The sequence below is a fragment of the Cyrtonyx montezumae genome, unplaced genomic scaffold, assembly GCF_038088225.1.
Source record: "Cyrtonyx montezumae isolate F1298 unplaced genomic scaffold, pur_monq_1.0 scaffold_30, whole genome shotgun sequence".
Classification (NCBI taxonomy): domain Eukaryota; kingdom Metazoa; phylum Chordata; class Aves; order Galliformes; family Odontophoridae; genus Cyrtonyx; species Cyrtonyx montezumae.
The window spans coordinates 13,069,742-13,087,019 of record NW_027072035.1 but is presented as its reverse complement, the minus strand read 5'-3'; the positions used below and the strand labels follow the sequence as shown (position 1 = coordinate 13,087,019).

General features: G+C 40.9%; 1 protein-coding gene across 3 annotated transcripts; it reads right to left on the bottom strand.

Moving 5' to 3' along the window:
* Positions 1-1,233: 1,233 nt before the first annotated feature.
* GTF2H2 (general transcription factor IIH subunit 2) lies at positions 1,234-16,408 on the bottom strand. Of its 3 annotated transcripts, XM_065744304.1 has the most exons (15): positions 16,319-16,408; positions 16,152-16,229; positions 15,266-15,302; positions 14,664-14,750; positions 13,823-13,873; positions 11,851-11,905; positions 11,157-11,262; positions 7,434-7,524; positions 7,190-7,277; positions 6,498-6,605; positions 5,339-5,402; positions 4,420-4,523; positions 2,357-2,459; positions 2,062-2,101; positions 1,234-1,641 (listed from the first exon to the last, which is right to left on the bottom strand). In XM_065744304.1, the coding sequence occupies exons 1-15, from the start codon at positions 16,372-16,374 to the stop codon at positions 1,522-1,524; spliced, it is 1,188 nt and encodes a 395-aa protein (XP_065600376.1). In that variant the 5' UTR covers positions 16,375-16,408; the 3' UTR covers positions 1,234-1,521. The 3 variants fall into 3 exon arrangements, with proteins under 3 accessions (XP_065600376.1, XP_065600378.1, XP_065600377.1); XM_065744306.1 differs by lacking the exon at positions 2,062-2,101; XM_065744305.1 differs by lacking the exon at positions 6,498-6,605.
* Between the last annotated feature and the right edge of the window lie 870 nt (positions 16,409-17,278).

Below are 17,278 nucleotides of genomic sequence, written 5' to 3'. Positions count from 1 at the left end.
TATGTTTTCAGAGAACGAAAACTTTCCTTTATTGCCTTCAAAATTAATCAAACACCATCATCCGATACAAACAATTGTAATTGTTTGACCACTTCTAGAAGGCAGCTGTATGTAGCAGAAAGCTGGTAAAGCTTCTGGGCACTTTGCTGCTATAGCAGATTTACTCCCGAATTATCTTTTGAAGCACTTTTTGCAAGTCCTTCAAAAGCTGTAAATATCTTCAAGCACTATTATCTTTTGAAAAAATACTTCTAAGAATTGTGCTAAGAAATCATAGGATTGTAGGGTTTGGAAGGGACTTCTGGAAATCATCTAGTCCAACCCCTCTGCTGAATCAGGTCCTGTAGAATAAATTGAACAGGAAAGCATGAGCAGATCACCTGCAGTGATATCAGCGCTGTAAGAGAATGTAAGCTTGATGTAGAGATTGCTACTGATTTGTATTGCATCCAAACTGGAACAGCAAAAAAGTGTCTTCTCTAAAAGAGTTTCAGAAGTTCACAGGAGATGGATTATTATGGAGATGGTAAATGTGCAATTTTAAATTTCCCAAACATGCCTGCTTTTCAAAGGAAAATCACTGAATGATGGTGAGTACTGGAGGCCCAGGCTTGTGCCTGAACAAACATAAGCAGCAGTGGACTGTGAGGTCACCGACACTCTAAGAATTCAGGTGCTAGCAGAACCCAGCATGGACTCACACCTGGACTCCAGTTAGGATATCTATGAAACTCAGAGCACAGAAGGACACTGTCTCCAGAAGTTCTACTAGCTCTGCACTCTGGTGGGTGAAGAAGCAGATGAGTTGTGCTCTATACGATTACCTTGAGTGTCCTGTCCCAGCTTCTGCAGCACACTCAGTTGGTGGCCTGCAGAGCCTGTGCTCCTGGCTATGGAGCACAGCTTCCCTGCTGAGGTCTGTGCTGCCTGGACAGAGTACTCCAGATGGGGCCTCACAAGGACAGAGCAGAGGACAATCAACTCCCTGTCCCTGCTGGCCACACAATTTCAGATATAGCCCAGGCTCCTGTTGGCCTTCCAGACTGCAAGAGCATGCTGCTGGCTCGTGTCAAGCTTTTCGTCCATCAGAGCACTGAAGAAATTGCTCTAAAATATCTTGGTTAACTTCTTAATAGATATTTTGCTCTATCCCACAATCCACTGAAAATGATACATGTATTTTCAGGGCTTCTCTTCTAAACAAGTAAACATGAACCATCAGAATCATCATGCTAATATACAGACTAGTTTTATTACTTCCACATTTAAAAATGTACACGTTAACCCACAGCAAAAGTCAGAAACACTCAGAACTTAAATATATTCCTGAATTATATGTATCTGATTAACAGTTACATATTAAGACATCAGGTAAACGTTATATTTGCTTTCAAAGCAGTGTTCATTCTTCTGTAACCATTCTTGTTTAGAGGTGCCTCATGAATAGCCAAGCCTGAACAAACATCACAGATTTACACACAAGAATTAAATGGATAAAACAACCTCTAAAAAAAGCAGACATCATACAGATACAGGAGGAGGGTGCTCGTGAATACAGCCAGGACAGCAGTGCAGAGAATCATGAATAAAGATGTCACATTCCACACAAAATGTGTTCTTGCATATTTTACATATATAAACCTGGAAAAGATAGAAAAAGAATTAGAAGAAAATTACCAGCATCACAACATTACAGTAGGGCAACAGTTGTCATCAAGACAGTACAAACAGACTAAATATATATTGCTTGCAATGCATATCCAAATGAAACCTTAATTCAGTTGGATTTCAAAGAGCAAGTATATCAAATGGGTTGAGCTCATTGAGTCATTGCTTCCACTGCTTCCAAATGGAAACCTTATTTAAGTCTAGTCCTTGCCCACAGTTGTACAGCATTTGAGGTCTAAAAGGCACAACTATGAAAGACAACTCTATTTAGCATGAGAAAAACACTGCAAGTTAGTTTATTTATTTATTTATTTATTTACTGGCCTATAGAAAAGTACTGTTTATGACTGTTCTACTTGTTGCAACTCTCCATGCAAGTTCCAGTATACTTACATTTTGATCTTTGATTTCTGCTTGGCAGCCTTGACAATACCTAAAAACAAGACTGTGTTTTTAATCTGAAAAGTTACACGATACTACATAGTAGTGCTTAAAAAAACATCTCCTGCTTATTAGTCAATTCTAGGACAATTTCAGGTATTTAGCTGAATGGGCAGATAACTGCTAGCAGTAGCTACAAACACTCTTTGCCAGAAGTGATCAAAAATCTCCAAGCATTTCACAGTCTCTATAGCAGTATAAAAGCTATTGCCAGGTAGAGTTACTACCACAAGTATCACTTGCATACCGTTCTCCCTGATACTCTTCCAGTGGCACTTCCTGAAAGGCATCCAAAGGAAACAAGTGATGGTAAGACCGAGCCAGATGAGGTGCAGACACTAGTGTAAGACCTGCAAATAAAATAAAAAAAATCAGTATTACTATAAAAGAAAGCTAATAAATACGTAACTCCTTTATTTTGCCCAGAATTCTGGTTAGAAGGTTCAACTCAGTCCTCAGAAGTACACTTCTGATGTGAAGTTGGAAAGTTAATTAATTTTTTACCCACATTCCATAAACAAAATACAACCACAGAAGAATCTTCAATCAAATCTCAAGTGCAGCATGCACTGTTGGCAGTGATGGCTCTGATGTGTTAGATCACTTGTTGAAACAGTGCCCCGCTACAGAGCAATGCTGCAGCCAACTACAATAATGGGAAAGCCATATCATGGGGCTACTGAAGCTAGCACAGACTTACAATGGAGTCTGGGCTGACTCCAAATTCTTTGTCACCTGCTCACATGCACAGTGGATTTTCAGGCTCCTGTTCTGCTGACTGTTGCAGCCATGGAAATTCTCTTGCTGACATATAAGATTTCTAATAATTTCTAAGCATTATTACTGTACTGAAAGAAACCTGATGTTGATACACAAGTTTTCTCATCAAACTAGGGTAAGATGTCTCCAAATATGGCTTGATAAGACCTATCACATTTTAGTCACACACCCATGAAAGCTGACAGAACAACTGTTGCTCACACGGTATCAACATTACAAAAATGCAAATCCTTCCTCCTGTCCTCAATAAGCAGAGAGAAGCACCACCAACTGCAGCCTGTTAACCTTACAAGGCAGAAGAGCTTTCTTTCACAGCTCTGTAGCCTTTCACATATCACTATGAAGTTGCCCCTGGGTTCAGCTTTGAAACCTTTCATCCATGCACTCCCAGAGATGGGTTGTACTTTTGTTCTTTTACTCCAAAGTGCTCTTTATCCTTAAGGCCTTGCACTTAGGAGTCTGAAACAACAATGTGCCTATTAGGATTCTTGAGAAAAACACCACCATTCACTTGTGAACCACCCTCTCTTTTCCTGAAGTGATGGAACAAATACAGAAACCCAGCAAAACATACGTACAGAGTTTAAAAACCAACTACTAAGTGCAGTATCTTCATTTGATTGATACATGTTTCCATCAGACCTACTAAGATAATAACCAAGAGCAAAAAAAAAAAAGGAGATTCAGTGATCCTGATTAAAACAATAGTCACTCTGACAACAGTACCAGGTGGATACTGTACCGAAAAAGGCACCCTGAAGAGGATACTGTCTTGCAGATCCTGCTTCTTCTCCTAGAAGGCCAGTGAGGAGTTCCCTCTTTTCCTTCCTTCCTCTCATCATGCTCTTATTCTACCCCAACTCTTTTACTTTCCCTGAAAGCAACTTCTACCACTGAAGCGTACTGTAAACCAGCATTAACAGTCACTGCAAACAAATCCTGCTGTGTGTAAATCTCAATATCCTTTGTACAGCAAGCCCATCTCTCTCAAAGATGTGAACAGCAGTTTGTCAGCTACTCATTCCATTCTGGTGAACAACCACATATGTACTGGTCACTGATGTAAGGAAGTAAAATGCATACAGCCTGTTGCATTTTGATATTTTGGGTGAAACATATGCTTGTTAACAAAGCATTTCTAGTGTTCTTGCCTTTCTCTTCCATCATCACCTTGATTCCAGGAACCAAGGAGAACAGCAACAACAATTTTTGATGTAATTATTGCAAACACATGTTCTGTGAAGCGTACAAGATACCTACACACTGCACCTAGGCTCATCAATGTCAATAAGTTTTGCACACAAGGACTTCAGCAACAGGCACATGAACAACAGATTATTCACAATAAACACTGTCACATGGGATTACAATTGCAGTCCTGAAAGTCCCCTGTATGAAGCTGAAATTCCAAGACACAGAAATTAAGTATAGCTGGCCTTTAGTTTCTCAGCACAGCTGTATTTTAACACCCCCTTAACTTTTCTTGTCATTTGCTAATAAAGCATGTGCTCACCTGCTTTTGTTACTCACCACAGATCTTGCATTCCACAGGAAGTTCACAGTATTTGGCTCTGCACTGGGGACAGAAATATCCATCCAGTGTAAGACATGGCTCACTATTGTTTTCCAGTTGTCTGGAACAGAGAAAGACAATTAAGTACTTAAGAGATAACACTGTGATAATATGTAACTGAACAAACATACAGTTCTCATAACAAATAGTTTTAGAAGTTTCAGTAGTTTCTACATAACACTTCTAAGTGTATGGAAGTATCTGGAAATAACCGATAGCACGAGATACCATTAACCACATTTTCCCACAGAAATAAAGCAAAGACCAAATTTTCCCAATATAACTTTGGGGTAAAAAATAAATATTGAAGATACTTGTATTAATAGTTCTACTCCCCCACAACATTCTGTACTAACTGCATGTTATTACTTACTCTTTCAAAGACCAGCGTGCTTCTTCCTGAAAACTCAGGCTCTCCTACCATCCTTAAAGACTATGATTCTTTGCACTACAAGGACCAGCACATTAAGGAAACAAGGCTTCAGTTCTAAACATCCTTTTAAAGCAAAGTTAGTAAGTAAATGAAAACAAAATCTTTACTATAGATAATACTTCTATTTATTATTGTTTTATTTCTGTAAGGATAAAAGAAATGTGTTTAAAACTGGCAGTATCAATAAAAGCCCTTTACTACCTTTATTTAAAAAAAAAAAAAGTTGATTTTACAAAAAGTATTTCAAAGAGGTAACTATGGCCATAGTGTGGATGTGCAAATAAAGGTAAGATTTCCATTGAGAAAGCATGAATCTTCGCACTGCTTGCTAGTCCTTTCTCATGTTATTCTGCAGTACTGTCACTTAAAAGCAGCTATGATAAATATTACTACGTATCCTTGAATTCTAGACAGCTCACTGAATTCTAATCAACTCTACTTACGCCATGCTAAAAGCTGGCTTTGCGTCTTGGTCAGAAAGGGAAGCAATAGTGTGCTGAGGAAAACCTGAAGAGAAAGAACAGTTGCTGTTATCAATTTTTAACAAAAATAATCTTTCAGCTTTTATGGTAACGGAGATGTTCAAATATCATATATCAAATATCAAATAACATTACAAGAATTAATACTTAATTAATAAATAAACTCTTGCCAAGGAACAAGTTTTCCTAAAAGTCTCTACCTACGTTCACCAACAAATTCTTCATTGTATTTCCTATAAGTGATTGTTTGTTTTATTTTTCATAAACTTCCTATTAACTGAAAGTTACTGGAACTAGTTTTTGAACAAAAAGCTTAAAAAAAAAAGAATGATGTGCAATGGTTGGAAATTAGAAAGAGCATGACATAAATGTGCACTTGAACAACTGTTTTTTTGTAAGAGGAAAATAACATGCAAACACTGAGCTCAGTCTCATATATCATCATGCACAGCTCTTTGTGAAGGGTAAAAGACATCAGTCTTTATATACCAAATGTTTTTACAGCTCATCTCAAGTATCCAGTTTATTTATTTATACACACACAAACACATATACACACACAAAAGCATACATTCTCTCTGTGAAAATGCATGGATGAAAGACAGAAGTCAATGCTTCAATCTGTGGCATTAGTGGTACTATTCTAGTTTAACTCTAGGCTTAAATTTGTTGTAAAATATATCGGGAGAAGAAAAGGTACCAAATCCATTTGCTTATAGAAAAGATACCACAATGGTCCTCCTAATAAACATGCCCAGAACAGTCTAAAAGCCAATTGTCTTCTGTAGGCAGAAGGGGAAACATAGTCAGTCATCATTCACTTTTCCAAATATTACATTTATACCAACTGCTACACAGGCAGCATTATTCACTTTACTGCTCCAACTCCAGTTGAGCCATTCATCTCCATCATTATAATTACTCACTTTTTTTAAAAAGCTTGCTACTTTGTAGGAACGTTAAGTAACTAGAAATATACTTAACAAAATAAAAGCTAACTTATTAAAAAATCATATAACATCTTTATCATGCTTCCAATCACTTGCTTTGTTTTAACACAGAAGATACAAAGAGAGAAGACAGAAGATTTGCAGATCTTGCACCAAAAACCGTATCATACCCATTCGAATAAGGGAGCACTCTGAACTTGAACTGGCAGGTGGAGGGCTAACATGATGCATCAGAAGTTCCTTATAATGACTTTCATCTAAAATAACGTGGTATGTTCCTGTCATGATAAAGAAATGCCTTACTCTCATATTATGTATTATGAGGAAGAAAACAAGGGAAAAGAACTCCAGTTAACAGAAAATAACCATACTTCTATATTAAAAAAGAAACAAAAACAACTTTGGTACTAAATATATATATTTTTAACCTCCCCCCTCCAAAAAAAAAAAATCCCTCACTGTGAATACTACTGAAAACAAGTTCTGTAATTAATACAACAGAATATTCACTTAGAATTGAAGGCCCTTGGCTGTATTACCAGCAATTACATGGTAAGAATTACCACTGATGTAATAAATGATACTAACACATTGTAGCACATTACACATCATACAATTCTGTATGTAGAATCCCGTTTTAAGACATGTATTTCTTCTCTCCAATGATGCAGCTACCTGCACATATTATTTCACTGAACATTGTGTTATGTCACAGATTTGAGAAGCCCTTACACCTTCCACTAGCACAACAAACTATTCATTCTTTACTACCAAGAAGTGTTGCAGAAAATAACAACGTAGTTATTTAGTTTTAATAGAAAATGTACCTGACTAGTGTAGCTATGGAACTTCACATACATACCTCCAGTTTCTCGGGTAAGTACTGTGCACACTCGAACTTCAGCACTTAGACCGATGACAGACACTCTGATCTTGACTGCTTTTAAACACTTCATACAGAGAAAGAAAAAACAATCAGATTAGTACACTGAACAGTAAAAAACTTTTGAAGTTGTGAAGAAAAATTAACTGGTGATACTATAATTGTCTGTTGTGAGTCCAACAGCTTGGAGGCTGAAACTAGTAGTCAAACTTTGCTTCTCTACCTTGATTATGTCATAGATGTTGGCTGGATCACATGTTGTAAGGCTGCTGAAGACTATTAACACCTCTCTGCTTGTATGTCCTGGCATATGCCTAAAGAAAGCATACAGTTAGTTTACCTCTGTACATTAATCAACACATCTGATAAAGTTTCTGAGGACTTCCATGTATTAACATCAGAAAACAGCCTGAAAGGAAGTTGCTTGTAAAATCCTGAAAAACTCTACTAAGTTCATTCTGAGTTCCAGAATTTCTCCTTCCCAAACCTTTTTTTTTTTAGTATCTAACATTTGTTATATAATTGTACAATTGTGATGATGTCAAGTTATCCCCATACGTTACGCATACACTCCCATTCACCTTCCAACTAGCAACACCTCAGTAAGTCTTCCCAGCTTCTTAAAAGTCTCTCATAAATTCACAGGTGTAAATCTACTGCTTTTAACTCCTACCTTTCCTCTTACTCCTTGAGAATTCTCTTCTAAGCATTTTTTGAAATACATTTCATGACGCTGACTACTAGGAACACAGTCAGAATAAAACTAGCTGCTAAACCATTTTCCCCAAATGTTCTCTTGATCTAAATGGCAAAAAATAAAATCTTTAAGTCTATCCTAACTCAAAATTTTACCTTTCTAAAGTCTTTCAAACTTCAATCAGATTACTGTCATTCAGTATGTTTTCTTTTCCTCCTCTCTCACCATTATTAATCCTTAGCTCTCTCTTTAACTTAGTTATGTCCTGAAAATTCACTGTAGGGTCTATCATATTTATACGCAACATAAAATCATCTACTTATTTTAAGATGTTGTTGCTTGCTGTAAGAAGCTCATCTCTAAATGGAAATATCTTATGTTAGAAAACTGAATATAATACCTGTCTAGAAGTGAACTCCTTAACAGTTTGCATTCTATATAAAAGAGTGTTTTGATGTTGAAGAGCTTGAGGTTGGAAATGATAAAGTAGAGTCTCTATGGATAAGGATCAGGGGGATGGTCTTTAGGAGTGACATCATGGTGGGGGTCTGTTATAGACCACCTAGTCAGGATGAAGAAATAGATGAGGTGTTCTATAAACAACTCGTAGATGTTGCACGATGGCCAGCACTTATTCTCATGGGGGACTTCAACTTCCCTGATATATGCTGGAAATATAATACTGCGCAGAGGAAGCAGTCCATGAGATTTCTAGAATGTGTGGATGATTGCTTCCTGACACAGCTGGTGCAAGAGCCTACCAGGGGAGATGCCTTGCTAGACCTACTTTTCACTAACAGAGAAGGACTAGTAGGAGATGTGAAGTCTTGGAGATTGTCTTGGCCAGAGTGACCATGAAATGGTGGAGTTTGCTATTCTGGGTGACGTCAAGAGGGTGACTAGCAAAACTGCTACCTTGGACTTCCAGAGGGCAGACTTTGACCTGTTCAGGATGCTTGTTGCAAGGGTCCCTTGGAACTCGCTCCTGAAGAGTAAAGTGGTCCAGGAAGCCTGGATGCTCCTCAAGATGGAAATCTTAAAGGCACAGGAGCAGGCTGTCCCGGAGTCCCGTAAGTCGAACCGGAGGAGAAAAAGACCAGTGTGGATGACCCGGGAACTTTTGTTGAGACTCAGAGAGAAAAAGAGAGTCTATGTCCTCTGGAAGATGGGTCAGGCTACTTGGGGTGACTACAGAGAACTGTCCAAGATTTGCAGGCAGAAAATTAGAAATGCTGAAACCCAGCTTGAACTTAGACTGGCTACTGCAGTAAAGGAAAACAGGAAACCCTTTTACAAATATATTAACAGCAAGAGAAAAATAAAGGAAAATTTCTCTCCTTTACTTGACGAGGCAGGGAATGTAACCACAGATGATAAGGAAAAGGCTGAGGTTCTCAATGCCTTCTTCACATCTGTCTTTAATAGACAGAGCAGATGTCCACAGGGTACTTGCCCTGACCTGGAAGTCCGGGACGGGGCGCATAATGCACCCCCTGTGATCCAAACAGAGACGATCAGAGACCTTCTCCTCCATCTGAACTGCCACAAGTCCATGGGGCCAGATGGGATCCACCCAAGGGTGCTGAGGGAGCTGGCAGAGGTGATTGCCGAGCCACTTTCTGCCATCTATCAGCATTCCTGGTTATCTGGAGATGTCCCACAAGATTGGAGGCTTGCCGATGTGACTCCCATCTACAAGAAAGGCTGTAAGGAAGACCCGGGGAACTACAGGCCTGTCAGCCTGACCTCGGAATCAGGGAAAGTTATGAGCAGATGATCTTGAGGGAGATCACACGGCACGTGCATGGCAACAAGGGGATCAGACCCAACCAGCACAGGTTCACCAAGGGCAGGTCGTGCTTGTCCAACCTCATCTCCTTCTATGACTGGGTGACCAGACAGGTAGATGAGGGAAAGGCCGTTGATGTAGTCTACCTGGACTTCAGCAAGGCCTTTGACATGGTCTCCCACAGTATTCTCCTGAGGAAACTGGCAGCCCATGGTGTGGACAGGTTCACTCTTCTCTGGGTGGAGAACTGGCTGGAGGGCCATGCCCAGAGGGTAGTGGTTAATGGAGTTAAGTCCAGCTGGCATCCCATTACGAGTGGTGTCCCCCAAGGGTCAGTTTTGGGGCCCATCTTGTTTAATATCTTTATTGATGACCTAGATGAGGGAATTGAGTGTACCCTCAGTAAGTTTGCAGATGACACCAAGTTGGGAGGATGTGTCAAACTGCCTGAGGGTAGGGAGGCCCTTCAGAGGGATTTGGATAGGCTGAATAGCTGGGCTGAGCTCAATGGGATGAGGTTCAATAAGACCAAGTGCCGGGTCCTGCACTTTGGCCACAATAACCCCATGCAATGCTATAGGCTTGGGGCAGAATGGCTTGAAGACTGTATAGAGGAAAAGGACGTGGGGGTGTTGGTTGATGATCGGCTTAACATGAGCCGGCAGTGTGCCCAGGTGGCCAAGAAGGCCAACAGCATCCTGGCCTGTATTAGAAATAGTGTAGCCAGCAGGAGCAGGGAGGTGATCATCCCCCTGTACTCAGCTCTGGTACGGCCGCACCTCGAGTACTGTGTTCAGTTTTGGGCTCCTCACTACAAGAAGGACATTGAGGCCCTGGAGCGTGTTCAGAGAAGGGCAACAAAACTGGTGAGGGGCCTGGAGCACAAGTCTTATGAGGAGCGGCTGAGGGAGCTGGGATTGTTTAGTCTGGAGAAGAGGAGGCTCAGAGGAGACCTTATGGCACTCTACCACTTCCTGAAGGGGGGTTGTGGTGAGGAGGGGGTGGGCCTCTTCTCCCTGATAAATAATGACAGGACGAGAGGGAATGGCCACAAGTTGCACCGGGGAAGATTTAGATTAGACCTGAGGAAGCATTTCTTTTCTGAAAGAGTGGTCAGGCACTGGAATGGCCTGCCTAGGGAGGTGGTTGAGGTACCATCCCTAGTGCTGTTCAAGAAGCGTTTAGATGAGGTGCTAAAGGATTTGATTTAGTAGTTGGGTAGGGATAGTGATAGGAGGATGGTTGGACTAGATGATCTTGTAGGTCCTTTCCAACCTTATGAACCTATGAACCTATGTATCAGGACTCAAAACCATGTTTTTAAAGACTCACAGCAGCACAGTGCAAGACACTAGTTGTTAAAAAACAAAATACTGACTCTATACCTTCAAATATTTGCAATCAACATCGTACTGATTATGGAAAACAAAGAAAACACAAAACCCCATTTATATACTAACTTTAAAGTCTGCATGGCCAAGTTTAGAGAATTATACAGAGATGGCTCTCCTTGGCAGTTCATATCCACTGCTTTCTTCAGAGCAGCTATATGCTTTTTCGAGTTACCTGCAAGTGGATAGAACAGTTCAGCTGAAATCATTAAAGAAATGTAATTTTAATCAATACATTCTATGAAGTGTACTTATACAACAGCAATTTTCAAACAGGGACTTCCAAATATATGTTGTCCCTCAGAAGCGGACCTCTTGAGCTGAGCATGGGAAGTAGTCTTCTATAGAAAGCTAGACATTCAATCCGTAGAAACTCCAAGCCAAGAAGGCAGAAAATCAATGTATATCATTAAGTGCTTCATATGAACAAAGCAGTCACAGAGTGAACTGTCTCACAAATTGTTCCAGAAGAAACAGAATTCCATTTCCTGTTATCCTTAAAGTACTATTTAAGCATGGAGGAACTCCCCAAATTCCTTCAGCCTTTCAGGTGGGTAAAGAGACAAGTTTTGTAAGAACAAATCTGAAGACATGCTTCTTGCTGGTGACAGAAAGCAAGAACCCAATAAGTCTTGCTTCACAAGAACTTTCCAAACATCAAGGAAAGTACAGATACCAGCAGATATAAGCTCAGATGTAGACTGAGAAATTAATTGCATTGGCAACAGATATGCAACTTTTAAAAAAGACACTGCCTCCCTACCTGAAAGTTCTGTCATTTTCTCAGCTCTTTTACTCTTGGTTACAATTAAGCCCATCTGGAGAGGGAAAGAAAACAGCAAAATTCTTCTTAATGAGTTCAAAAACACACTGATTCACATCCCTGCTGTGTTTTGCCTCATATTTCTTTATATATCAACAATTATTTAACTACACAGGTTTCCATATATGTCTAACAGCAGCAGCCCATAATGAATCCGTTAAGGTACATTCCAGTATCTTCAGTTTACAATTGCCACAGTGAACGATTAAAAAAATAATAAAATGGCTGAAATAAAATATAATCAAGTCTTCTCTGTTAGGATTAACGTTTAGAAATACAGGAATGGATGAATTCTTTTTTTCACTAGTTGCTGCAAAACCAAGAATTTCACTAGAGCAAATACGAAGGGATGGAAAGAAATCAGCAGTTGAAAAGTTTAGTTAGAAGAAGTTAAAAATTAGCTTATAAAACCAGTTTTAACAGGATGACACTCTCTTGTTAGAACATAAGCTGTGGGCCCATAAACAGGAAGAAAAGTGGCAAACAAATGATGCAAATGCACATATTGTGCAGGAACAAGAGTATTTCATTTGCAAAATTAATATTCTCAAAGCCCAAGATATCTGTTTAGACATGGAGAATTTTGAAAACACATCCCAACAAGGCATGTCAAAAAACCACAAGCTGCCTCTAAGTCCATGTGTATTGCAAACAAACAGGAATGGGCTGTGAGAGACAGAGTGGGACTTGCAAAATGGGTAGACATCTGGACTAGATGACCAACCCTAATGAATATGATTCTGTGATTCTAAGGTTCACAAAACCACAGTTACATATATTGTGAAAGGAAGTGCGTGCATGTGAATCTTTTGCGAATCTTTCTTGATGATGCTACTCAAAGTATAACCAAACATTCTAATTTATGCACGTGTAACTTTTCCATGATTTATTCTCTTTACACTTGTAATTGCTCACGAAGACTTGTCTTTTGATTTCATTCCATATCCGGAATTACAACCAACATCTATTGGAATGAGTCTGACTTAAGTCAAATGATCCCTCCATCATCCTGATCTCAACCTCATACAAGCACATAACCCAGGACTTAGAATAGTGAAGAAATACAAGTACTAGAGAGGGTCAGAAGGGAATACTGATGGTGGCAAGTCCTGCTTGGACAGTCTCCTACTGCGACTGAAACACTGAACATAATACACCTCATCTTTATTTTACTAGCTCTTGTTATACTATGCTCCTTGTTAACTACTGGTTTATACAACAGGGCTTGAAGGATGGCTAGCTAAGCTGTGCTGCAGAAAGGGTTCCCTCGTGTGTACAACACCATCTACATTTTCAGTTAATTCAACAGAGCACACAAAAGCAAAGACATACACAGCGTTTTATTCATAAGGCACACAGGCAAAAGGTGACCACACTGCCACTCTGTGGAGAGATGGAGAGATTTCAGTCACAGCACGGTCGTGGGTGTGCAGCCCCCTAGATAGCTCTGCAATCTCAAAGTAAATCACCACTGGGCTATTGCCTTTGTCCAAGCTCAGCAAGTTAGGATGGTCAGGCACCTCCTGACCTCACCTGGAATACCTGCTGCCTAGTTTATGACCTCATCTAAAGAGGACTCGAATCTTCAGTCTGGGGTGTACTAGGCACTGTATCCTGGGTGAAAAGTTCCAGAATGACCTCACCTAAATTGTGGCCACAGTGGAAAATTACTGACAGAACTCAATTACCTTGAGGCCTTACATTATGATCCTAAGCAAAATGACCCTTGAGGTCTGCAGGACAGCAGCAGGCTACAACCTTTGATGATTAAGTGCTGGTTAAGTGCTATTAACATCACACGATCTAATATTGCAACTTACAATAGAAGTATTCAATAAATATTCAATTGCTGCTAAATCAAGCCTATGTAAAAAACTGTTCACAACATTGTTTTTAGCATGGTTTTACTCACCTGACTAATAGGATTTTGGTCAAAGTACTCTTCAACAAAATACTCCAGTAACTATAAAGAAAAAATAAGACTGTTGAAAACTAAATACCGTTTTGCTCTACATGTAATAATTTGCTTCTAGTATTTGCAAAAAAAATTGGTCAATCAAACCATAGGAGGTGGGGGGAGGTCCCTGCCACTCACTGCCTCAGCCCTTCCATCATTCTCCTCCCAATATTACCCTTGCAAATCAATATCAGATACTACCAATGTTCTATTTACTTCATTTGCTGAATCTCTGTATTAGGTTACTTCACAGATATACCAAAAAGCATTAATCTGTACAAAATCTCCAGAACTCAGGATTTTAATGGTTTGTATTATATGACCATAGTAACACTGTGTGTACAGTTCAAGTCTGAAGTTTACCATCTGAAGCAGCAATACAAACTCCTGTCTAGCACCTAATCACAGCAGAACTTACAATGTACAATTTTAAGAAGAAAAGACCATTAAATGTATAATGTTCAATGTTTGCTCTTCCACCCAACATTACAGACATTGTTTCACTTAAGTTTCCACACTGCTGAAGATTTCCACTGTTTCTGTTGAGCAGAAGTGCTCCTGAGACGCACACAAATGTTACATAGCTTTTACTATTTAAAAAAGGGAAACCAAGCTACCCAAGGAAAATTGCTGGTCAGCAACATAAACAAGGGAAAAAAACAGTAGGAATGAAAGGAGAGATGACACTGTAAAAAATCTGGTTTCAGAAAACTGCCATTCTTTCAAGTGCAAAAAAGAACTGATTTACAGAAAAAAATTGAATCAATAAAGAGGTAAATTGTGAGTATAGAAATACCTTCAAAGTGCAGGTAAGTCTGTTCGGTTTTAAATCTTGGTCCTCCATAGTTCTTGATCCATCAACAACCACATAAAGGTGACGCATCTGTATTATCACCACAAAACGTTAATTCTGCTACAGTTTTATGCCTTAACATAAGGATCAAGTTTTTTGCATTTTTCCCTTTCTTCTCTGAAATTGAAGAAAAGATTATCTATCTCAAAAAACATTCACTGTTCTTTTCCTCTAAAGGCAAACTACAAATTAAGCATAGTTTACACTCGTCTAATCTCTTCATTTGAAGGCCGTGGTGTTGCATGAGGCAACAATGCAATCTACAGCTCATTAAAGCTATTCATTTCTCACATGGAGAAAAGTCAATTATTAAGCGTGTACAGGCTGGCTGCATGTGTGAGGTGTGCAATGCACGCACACCAAACCAGTGCTGCACAGCCCACCCTGCTGCTACACACAGGAAAAGCCTTCAGAAAAGGCTGAGAGACAGTGGATGCAAGCTCTGCTCTCAAGCACATCTAGGAAGCAGAAGCTGCTTCAGGTTGGGCATGCCACCTGTACTGAATTTGCTGCAGTCTCCGGATGGCCACAGGATGTTGACATACCATTCCCAGCCGGACTTGTCCATGGTGTTCGTAGAGTCTGACAAAACATACAGAGAGTTTCAAGTAAGACACAGGTGAATGAATGGAGCCTGAAACAAAGTCAGGAACAAACCCAACATGGAGTCTTTGGCAAAGAGAATGTAGAGAGGAAAAGGACCTGGGGGTGTTGGTTGATGCTCGGCTCAACATGAGCCGGCAGTGTGCCCAGGTGGCCAAGAAGGCCAACAGCATCCTGGCCTGTATTAGAAATAGTGTAGCCAGCAGGAGCAGGGAGGTGATCATCCCCCTGTACTCAGCTCTGGTACGGCCGCACCTCGAGTACTGTGTTCAGTTTTGGGCCCCTCACTACAAGAAGGACATTGAGGCCCTGGAGCGTGTTCAGAGAAGGGCAACAAAACTGGTGAGGGGTCTGGAGCACAAGTCTTATGAGGAGCGGCTGAGGGAGCTGGGATTGTTTAGTCTGGAGAAGAGGAGGCTCAGAGGAGACCTTATTGCACTCTACCACTTCCTGAAGGGGGGTTGTGGTGAGGAGGGGGTGGGCCTCTTCTCCCTGATAAATAATGACAGGACGAGAGGGAATGGCCACAAGTTGCACCGGGGAAGATTTAGGTTAGACCTGAGGAAACATTTTTTCTCTGAAAGAGTGGTCAGGCACTGGAATGGCCTGCCTAGGGAGGTGGTTGAGGCACCATCCCTAGCGCTGTTCAAGAAGCGTTTAGATGAGGTGCTAAAGGATTTAATTTAGTAGTTGGGTAGAGATAGTGATAGGAGGATGGTTGGACTAGATGATCTTATAGGTCCTTTCCAACCTTATGAACTTATGAACTACGCAGCGCCGCCCGCAGCCCGGCTCGGCCGCGAGTAGGACTGGAGCACGACACCGTACCTTTTCCTCTTCGCCTTGAAGAGGATGTCCTCGATGGTTGCTTTCAGCGACCCAGATTCATCTTCTTTCAGTATCTCCCTACGGACAAGCGAGATCCCCGCTGAGCGCCTGCATGCTCTCCTCGTCCTGCGCCGACAGCAAGGCGAGGAAAGCAGACGAAAACCTACCACGTCCTCTCGTAGCCTCCTTCCCAGCGCTTAGTCCTCTCGGGCTCGTCGTCCATGGCCGCGCTGCCGCGCTCGGAACAAAGATCCGGTCCCGGCGGGCACAGCTGCAGCGCCACAACTCTCCGGCGGGTACGCGGCGCGCCGGAAGTGTCCCCCTTCTCGCCGGAAGCAGCCCCTCACACAGGAAGTGGCGCTCGTGCGCAGGCCCGCGCCGTTGCCCCGAGCTGCGCTGTGCCCGCCTTCGTCCCTCCCGAGCAGCTGTGGAGTCGCTGTCCGTCCGCTGGGGGGTTCCTTCAGAAACAAAGCCACTTCCGTTCCGTCAAGCTTGCGAAAAGAAACCACCCTGTTAAGCATGGTTTACAAAGTACGCTATCTGCAGTCGGACGTGCCGGCTGCCTTGTCAGGCTCTGTGCGCGCAGTCGGAAATCCTCCCGAGCGTTTCTTCTCTAGGACTTCAGTCTAAAAAACTGTACTTCAGTACTGACTGAACTGCAGAATATGCAATCCGACATAAAATCAAGGACCAGCAAAGGCAAGCAAGAGTCTTTATGCAGCTTACACACACTTAACGTGATTATTCTTAACGTTCGTACTCTGAAAGAAGCAGGAATTTGCAAACAGTGTGCCAAGCTTCAGCGAAGAGATGTTTTAAAGCAGAGCTCGAAACTCAGATACGATTGTATGTCATAGCAGTAGTAAGTACATAGTTTTAATAATTAAATGTATAAAACTAAACCAAAGTGCTCTGAAAATTGATTTTGGTTGTTTCTTGTTCTCCTACTGCAAACTTTAGTTTACATTAAAAACTACACAAGAATTTCTACAAATCAAAGCTCTTTCAGTTTTGCATAATTTATCCCTTAGCAACAAGCTTTTACTCTCTGTCCTCATTAAAAAAGAAGAAAACTAGAGTGCCACATTGTTCTATGCATTAGCTTGATCCAGTCCACCACAGGTAAT

Coding starts and splice junctions, on each gene's coding strand:
- GTF2H2 (XM_065744304.1), bottom strand. CDS start 16,374: ATGGACGACGAGCCCGAGAGGACTAAGCGCTGGGAAGGAGGCTACGAG. Junction 11,906..13,822: donor ACCAAAATCCTATTAGTCAG/GTGAGTAAAACC, acceptor TTCCCTCTCCAG/ATGGGCTTAATTGTAACCAA. Junction 5,403..6,497: donor GTGCTCCCTTATTCGAATGG/GTATGATACGGT, acceptor CTTTCTCTTCAG/GTTTTCCTCAGCACACTATT.